Genomic DNA, 8,513 nt, shown 5'->3' on the forward strand with positions numbered 1-8,513 from the left:
ATAAATCTTAAAATGAGAGACAAGTTTCATTTGGTTTCATTATTCAAATGAAACCTTATTTTGTCTGATTTCTGAATCTCTTTGGATCAGTTTTCTGGGTTGCACTTTGTGTAACAAGGCCACATTCCTTTTATCTATCACTCTTTCCCCAACTTGTTGTTTCTCCCTCAGACTTCATACCAGAGATTCTATCTATGTCCTGTCTTTCTCTGCTTCTTCCTAAAAATCCATTTTTTGCTGCCATCCCTGCTCCTCTAAGTCATATCTCCAATTCCTTGCTCACTATGCAGACCACAGAGTCTAAGTCCTGTCCATTTTAGCCTGTGTAATATTAGATGTATGCACTGTTCACAGCCTGCGTTGCAACTTTCATCTTCCTTTGATGTTCTTTCTACCATAGTCCATCTCTTCCAACAAAGTGTTCACTAAAAGCATGTCATGTCACACGTATTAATTTTTAGAACAAAACAAATTTTATTGACAAAGATACTGAGGTTGTCAAAGACCCATAGGTACCCAACACAGGAAAACAAACATTTTTTTTCAATCGTATAAGTTTACATTTCTGTACTTTGTGATTTTTTTCAATTTAAGTGATATTTGACACCAGAGTATAGACATAGATATGGAGGTCACCGAGAAATTTGATAAAGTACACAGTAGGATTGGCTAGAACTTTGTAAACAACCTTTCCAAACTTTTTGGATCCATCATCTCTGGTGTACTGCACCCAGGAACCTATTAAGAAGTCATTGTCATCACCTGATCTCGCCTCAGCCAGAGGGGTCTCTGGAATGATGTGGAGGTTACCTTCCTTGTAGTCATCCAGGAGCTGATAGACGTAGAGGACCGGATCCTTCTTGTAGGAAATGTAAAAATAGTCCTGTAAGAATGGCACCTGGGCTAGCACCATCCCACTCCAGTTGTCCTCAGAGCCATCTTTCCCCTCAAATTTGTGTTGTACCTCTCTGCCAACCAGTGCGCCTGCGAGGTGGACATCCCTCACCTGAGGAAAAACTACTTTGTGAGGCAAGACCTTAAGATTTAAAATCCTCTCATCGCTGTGGAGCTCCTGTCCGTAGACACTGTCAATTCCGTCATACTTCACCAAATAAAGAGAAGGGTTTGTTGGCAGTTGACCTAGAATGATGGCCTTCCAATGGGTGACAGGCTCATTACCTTCCTTCCACCCGTGAGAAATTCTGCAGCCAACAATATTCCCCAGGGCCTGGGAAGAAGGCTTCCTCCTACTCTTCTTCTTGAGTGATGTCATGCTCAGACTCTTCAGATGTATTGTCTTCTACCTGGCTGTAGACCTGTTGTGCTAGATCACACTGTCTTGTGGCTTCCATTCCCTTCAAATATCATACTTGCTCATTGCCTGGGACTGAAGATCTTGCCCGTTTAAACCAGACACAATGCTGTTGCCTCTATCATATATATGAATTCCTGATGGGCAATGGTTATGGGTTGGGAGTGAATGCTGGACCAAGACTCTTCTCTAAGAGAACTTCTGAGCAGGTGAAGAAGATTATGCTAAACAGTTTTGAGCTCCTAAAATTAATTTTATAAAAATAAGAAGTTAATAAGTCAGCCATGGTGGTACACGCATTTAATCCCAGAACTCAGAAGGCAAGGACAGGCAGATTTCTAAATTAGAGACCAGCCTGGTCTAAAAAGTGAGTTCCAGGGCAGTCAGTGCTATAGAGAGGAACCCTGTCTCAACAACAAAAACAACAACAACAACATCAAGTAAAAGAAAACAAACGAAAATCAAACGAAAAACAAACAAAACAGAAATACAAACAAAAAATAACAAAACAAACAATCAAATGGAGAAGTTAATAGGAAGTGGTAGTGACCCATAACTTTAATCATAGTACTCAAGAGGCAGAGTGAGGCAGACCTTAGTGAGAGAAAGACTAGTCTGGTCTACACAGTCAGTTTCCTGACAGCCAAATCTAAACATATAGAAACTCAAATAAAATTAACCAAGCAAGCAAACAAACAAACAAAGAAACAAAGAAACAAGGGAAACAAGGAAATAAAAATAGTGTAATTAACAAGTAATTCTCTAGAGCTCAGAATAACATACTCAGATCAACATTTATTTCTTCAGACCTGAGTAAATTTGTCTCTGATGAGGATCCTCTCCTTGAATTTCTATGTCAATTTAGGTGGTGCTATGACAATTACCCCCAATGATCAAGAAGAAGAGAAAAAAAAAAAAAGGCCAGAGGGGTCACCATGATTCTCTTGTACGTGTAAGCTCTGAGCTAAGTTCTTGCATTCACAAATATCTTCCCAGGGACACAGCACACCACTGTCCTTCTTTATTGTTTCTCATGACCCAGCTTCAGAATTATTCGATTAAGCCATTGCATCACTGAACTCAAGAACAACTCAAAAAGTCGAGGCAATATCAGCCTTTTAGAACTAATAACTTCTAACATGCACATGGACAAACAGGAGCTTTGGCATTTTAGTGGAATTGTGATCTAGATATGGTTAGCAAGGATAATAAATTCAGGAGATAAACTAACCTAGACCATTCATCTCCCTTGCTAATAAACATGGGGAAAGTAGAATGTACAGTAACTCACTGTAGGAGAGAAAATTTTTAGCTTTCTGTAGCTATGAGGGTCCCAATTACTTCATAAATGTACTTACCCATAGAAAAATATCCTAGTCGTCAAGATCTCCTGATAGAGACCAGGCACCAAAAGCCTGTGGGAAAAAATGACCTGGCTTTGACACACCACTGTGAAGATAGTGAACTCACCTTGAATGGATTCTAGCGCCTCCAAGTGGAATAGATGCGCAACCTCCAGCCAGTGCTCTGTGACATCACCCTAGTTCAGCTTACATCATAGAACCCCTCTCAGGCTGGTTCCTTCCCTAGTTACACTCAGAAACATTCAGCATCTCGAATTTACCTTTTCATATGGCCTCCTAGAAATAATAAATGAAATCCCAACTGAAAGGCCTGATGATCTGAGTAATATTCTGCCAAAGAATTACACCCTTGCATGGTTTTTATTGTTTGGTTGTTGAATTTTTATTTATTTGTTTGGTTTGTGTTTTGTTTTGTTTCATTTTTGTTTTTATTTTCGTTCTGAGAAAGTCTTCGGTTTCTGACTTGACAACATCCATGGTGGTTATTTTTCATGTTCCAACCTTTCCCTTGGTTATCTTTAAGCTGTGCTTCTTATCATAAATATTGCCAGATTCTTTGAGGCAGCACACTGGATAGCACACCAATTTTCACTTTATGAAAACCCACAGTTAGAGGAGGACTATTTTTATGCAAACAAACCTGGAATTTGACAGGGTTAAATGACATGTATTGAAACCAATGGCAATCATGAATTATGGATTCTTTGGAAAGTAAGAGGAAAACATAGATCTTGGGCATGCTTACAAAGTTGTGATAAAATTAAAAAAAAAACCTGATATCTCCCAGTCATATTTTAAAGGTTTTTAAAATTTACCAGCACTTCTGATTATAAGTAATTTCATAGATTAAATGCAGTAAAACAGGATGAAATAGATGAGGTAATTTTACTTTTGAAATATGTGTAGACAGAATACTGGACACAGGTATGTATAAAATTTACTTACAAATTAGAGGACACTTTAATTGTTCATGGCACATAGATCTTCAGTTCTTCAAAAAAAATCCTTTTCAGTACCTTCCACGGTCCCCACCGTACCCTGTACATCATCTTCATAGGATATGACACTATCCATAGAGAGCTAGATCCTTCAACAACAGTCATCAAAAAAAAAATCATTCCTTAAGGTGTGGCCACAGGCCAATGTGATGGAGGATCTTTATCTGAGATTCTATCTTCCCAGGTTGATTTAAGTTCACAAAAAAAAAAAATCTAAGAAGGACAACTACATATCGATATCATCAATATTGATTGCCTCACTGTATGAAACATACATGCTATGGAGTGATTTAAGATGTCAACTACTGGATGAATGCCTTAAAAATGAGAGACAGAAGGAGAGAGAGAGAGAGAGAGAGAGAGAGAGAGAGAGAGAGAGAGAGAGAGAGAGAGAGAGAGAGAGATAAATATATTTCTCATCTATGTGTATTAGTGCAGCGCTTTGTTTTCAAAAAAATGGATGGAATGGTTAAATACTATATATTAGGTTAGACAAGTAAAACTCAAAATGACTATTGTAAAAATATAAATTTAATAAGGGACATTAAAAAATAGGAGGTATTTTGGAAGAGTAAGCGCAGCAGGAGGGGGGAGATCTGATAGCAATGGAGGATAGTGGGGAGGATGAAGATGGTAAAAGGACACTGTAAACCTGTGCAAAGGGTCACAGAAAAGGCCTGCGACTTGTACACTTAAAAAAAACACTGGTATAAAGTAACAGAGTCCAAATAATATTTTGATTAATTTGGGGATTATAGCTTCAAGACACTAAAAAATATATTTGTATTTTTCAACTCACTTGTGGTTCTTGCTATGTTGAACATGATATGGGTGACAGGATATGGCAAGGTGCTTCAAAGTTTGTGTATCATTTATCATCAAATGCACATGTCACTCAGTGAGCTGCAAGGCTATCACAGGGAAGGAGGTATCTAAAGATCTTAAGTGTACATGACGTAGGGAGAATAATGCCCCCACACTACTATAGATGTTGAAATAATCACATGTTTTTCCCAAAAATAATTTTCTGAAGATTAATCCCCAGGTGTGAATTTTAAATAACTGCCCTAAAGTCTGGATTTAAGATTCCTTGAGAATCTTCCAAAACAAAAGGAAATGAATCTTGGTGCTGTAATTGGAGAAACAAGAGAAAAGCAAACAAGAATTCATCACATAAAACAGACAGAAGAAGTAGGAATAAAGACATATTTAGGCAAGATGAATAGTGAAGTAGAGATTAGAGCAAGCAGAAAGGACTGAGGAGATAGCTCACTGCTTAGGCCCACTGATTGCTTTTGCACAGGACCAGGGTTCAATTTCTAACACCCACATGGTTGTTCACAACCACCTGCAATTCTAGTTCTAGACGATCTGATGACCTCTTTGGACAACACACACACACACAGACACACACACACGCACACACACATATACTCACCCACAGAGAAAAAAAAATATTTTAGAAAACAATTATACAAACAAAAAGGAGTCAAGTATAGTTTTATTCCCCTTTAATACCAGCACTCAGAAGCAGGCTAAACTCTGTAAGTTGAATGACTGCCTAGCTAATAGGTGTGTTTTCAGAATTTTATTTTTCTCTTCTTTTTCTTTTTTTTTCTTTTTCTTTTTTTTTTTTTTTTGTATTTTAGGACTATTTCAGTATTTGTTTAAAGATTCTAGATTTTTTTTTCTTCTGATTTACTTTTTCTAATGTTTTAGGCTTTTTTCGGGCTTTTTAGTATTTTACAGTTTTCAGGTTTTTTTTTTTTTTTTAGAGGGGGGGGTGTGCGGGAGGGTAAAGCCCTTTGTGTTATTTAGAGTTTTAGGGTTTTAATGGTTTTAAATTTGGTAGGTTTTTTGTCCTTATAAGTTTTTTGTTTGCTTGTTTGTTTGTTTGTTTTGGGTAGGGTTGAGGTTTATTTTTATTTTATTTATTTATTTATTTATTCATTTATTTATTTATTTATTTAAGGTATTTCAGGGTTTTAGGGCTTTTTAGTGTTTATAAATAATTTTAGGATAATTGTAGTTTTTTGTGTGATTTTGTTCTTCTTGTTGTTGTGTTTTGTTTTGTTTTTGTTTCTTTTTATACTTTTAGTGTTTTATAGGGTTTTAGGATTTTGTAAGGGTTTTTTGTTTTCTTGTGTGTGTGTTTGCTTTTTTTTATAGGCTTAGGATTATTTTTTTATCTTAGGATTTTAGTTAATGTTTCAGGGTTTTGTAGGTATTTTGGGGGAGGGTAGGATTGATTTTATAGTCTCAGGATTTTACTTAGGGTTTCAGGGTATTGTAGGTTTTTTGTTGTTGTTGTTTGTTTGTTTGTATGTTTGTTTTTTTGTTTTGCTTTTTTAAGCGGGTTTTCAAGGATTTTATTTTGAGTTTCAGAGTTTTGATGTGTTTTTAGAACTTTTTAAAGGAACTTTTTTTTAGGGTTTTACAGTTCTTGTGGGTCTTTTTACTGTTGTTGAGTGAGTTGCCAGGTCACTGCATTGGAATGTAAGCCTGGTCCCAGCAACTTTTCTCATAACACTTGTACAGTACTGCTTTTCAACTTGGCTTTGTTACAAGGTTTAATGAGTGTCTTGGTCTGAATAAGACAACCTCACGTAGGCTTATATGCTTGACTGCTTGATTCCCTGGTTAATGGAAGTGTTTGGGAAGGATTAGGAGGTGTGGCCTTGTTGGAACAGGTGTGATCACTCCTAGTAAGGAGTGATCTTTAAGGTTTCAAAGTCCATACCAGGACTTTGAAACTATGTCTCTGTCTCTGTCTCTGTCTCTGTCTCTGTCTCTGTTTCTCTCTGTCTCTCTCTCTCTGTCTCTCTCTCTCTGTCTCTCTCTCTCTCTCTCTCTCTCTCTCTCTCTCTCTCTCTGTCTCTCTCTCTCTCTCTGTCTCTCTCTGTCTCTCCCCCTCACTCTCTCTCCTGGCTGCTTTCAGATCAGGATTCGAAGCTCTCAGCTACCTCTCCGCCACCATGCCTGTCTGCTTCCCACCATGATGATAATGGACTAACCCTTTCAAACTGTGAGCAAGCCCCCAAATAAATGTTTTCTTTTATAAGAAAAAAAAAGAATTTTAGGGTATTTCTTTATTTTTTAGTTTTGTTTTGTTTTTTAATTTAATTAAGGAATTTTTAAAAATTGTTTTAAGCATTTTTTTTAATAAGGTTTGGAAAATGATTTTCTTTTCCAGTGTTTTTGGCGATTTTTTAAGGCAGAAGAATTTGTAGTTGTTGGGGTGGTGGTTTTGTATCTTTTCATTTTTTTTTTAATTGCTTTTTTATTGTCTCATTAGGGATCTAGACTTGTAGAGTTTTTGGATTTTTTTTTTAGGGTTTTATAATTTTTTTAGGGTCTTTTTAGAGTTCTTGTGTTTTCTTATTTATAGAATTTTAGGGTTTTAAAAATGTTAATTAAGAATTTAAAAAATAGCTTTTTTGGGTCATTTAGTGTTTGTTTAATAATTTTAGGGTTTTTTAGGGTTTTAGGTTTTGCTTTATTGTTTTAGGGTTTTTTTTACGGTTTTTAAATGATTTTAGGGTTGTTCTCAGTGTATTTGGCAAGATTTTTTTTTTAAGGCTTAGTGTGGCTATTGTTCTTTCCTTGATTGTTTGTTTGTGGTAATTATTTTATGGTTTTTTGGGTCTTTGTAGAGATCTAGAATTTTTTTGTTGATTTTTTTTGTTTGTTTGTTTTTCTTTAGGGTTTTAGGTTCTTTTAGTTTTATTTTTTCAAAAATTTTATGTTTTTTGTTTGTTTGTTTGTTTGTTTGTTTTAGGGTTTTTATTGTTTATTTAAAGCGTCAAGTTTATTTTCTTTTCTCTTCTTTTTTCTTTTTTATTTTTTAGAGTTTTTAGGGTCTTTAAGGTTCTGTCTCTAAGAACATAGAAACTGAACCTATTGCTTTTAGATTATTTATAAAATGTATTCCATTCTGAAAACAAGAAACACTATAAAGTCATGTTTGTTCATTTGCTTGTATGTCCCCAGGAGCTATAGATTATGTGTGCCTAATGCAGAGCTCTAAATATGTCCTGATCATACAGATTTAATTGTCACATCATGAAAGTTCAAGAACTATACTATAAAGCTATATCTATGTATCCTAGTTTATTCATCTTTCAAACAAATATAGTAGATATGTCACAGAGGGCAGAATTTATTGATCATGATTTCGAAAAAGGACCTCAAAAGTCATTAAATCAAGTATCTTATACTAGCCAAACTCTACCCATCTATCCAGTTCACTCCTGTAAGAATAATTGCACCTGGGTTTTGGTTAATTCTTGTTAAATTCTCCAGTTAAAAAGGGTCTTTATTAGCCCCCTTCCAGCTTAGTGAAAAACTCCATTCACTCTCCTTCTGAAAGCAAAAGCATTTTTCTTTCACAGACTATGTTAATTTTACAACATTTGCCCCTGGATGGTTTCCATTTCCACAGTTGTGTTTGCCATGACTCAATATTTCATCTCTCTTCAGACAACTCCTCTCATATACCACAGGATAATACACAAAGGCTCATTTGTGAGTCATGCCAAGAAAGCAGAATGAACTTGGGGGATACAGAAGAGGGAAAGACACAAGAGCAACAGAAGTATCATTAAGCTGGATACTACTCTAGAATACTGCATGCTATTCATGTATCCTGGGGATCCAGAAATTCATCTAGATGGACCCTATTTATCCATTGGTAGGATGTAGTCTGAAGCTTAGCCTATTAACTGGCAGCTCCCAAAGCTTTGAACTGATCCAATGATTGTTATCTTCCACACAATACCCAGTAGTGTCCAAGCTACATTCCCTGTCACAGGCAAAAGCCCGGAAAAAGAAAAGAAAGCA

The 8,513-nt window shown here is 36.0% G+C and overlaps 1 protein-coding gene across 1 annotated transcript; it reads right to left on the bottom strand.

Annotated features, from left to right (window-relative positions):
* Positions 1-589: 589 nt before the first annotated feature.
* Gm21245 (predicted gene, 21245) lies at positions 590-1,273 on the bottom strand. Its single transcript, XM_011251072.1, has one exon. The coding sequence runs from the start codon at positions 1,271-1,273 to the stop codon at positions 590-592; it is 684 nt and encodes a 227-aa protein (XP_011249374.1).
* Positions 1,274-8,513: the final 7,240 nt, after the last annotated feature.

The sequence above is a fragment of the Mus musculus genome, chromosome Y (genome assembly GCF_000001635.26).
Source record: "Mus musculus strain C57BL/6J chromosome Y, GRCm38.p6 C57BL/6J".
NCBI classification, from domain to species: domain Eukaryota; kingdom Metazoa; phylum Chordata; class Mammalia; order Rodentia; family Muridae; genus Mus; species Mus musculus.

Bases quoted from the DNA above. Each gene is read 5' to 3' on its own strand.
- Gm21245 (XM_011251072.1), bottom strand. From the start codon at position 1,273: ATGACATCACTCAAGAAGAAGAGTAGGAGGAAGCCTTCTTCCCAGGCC.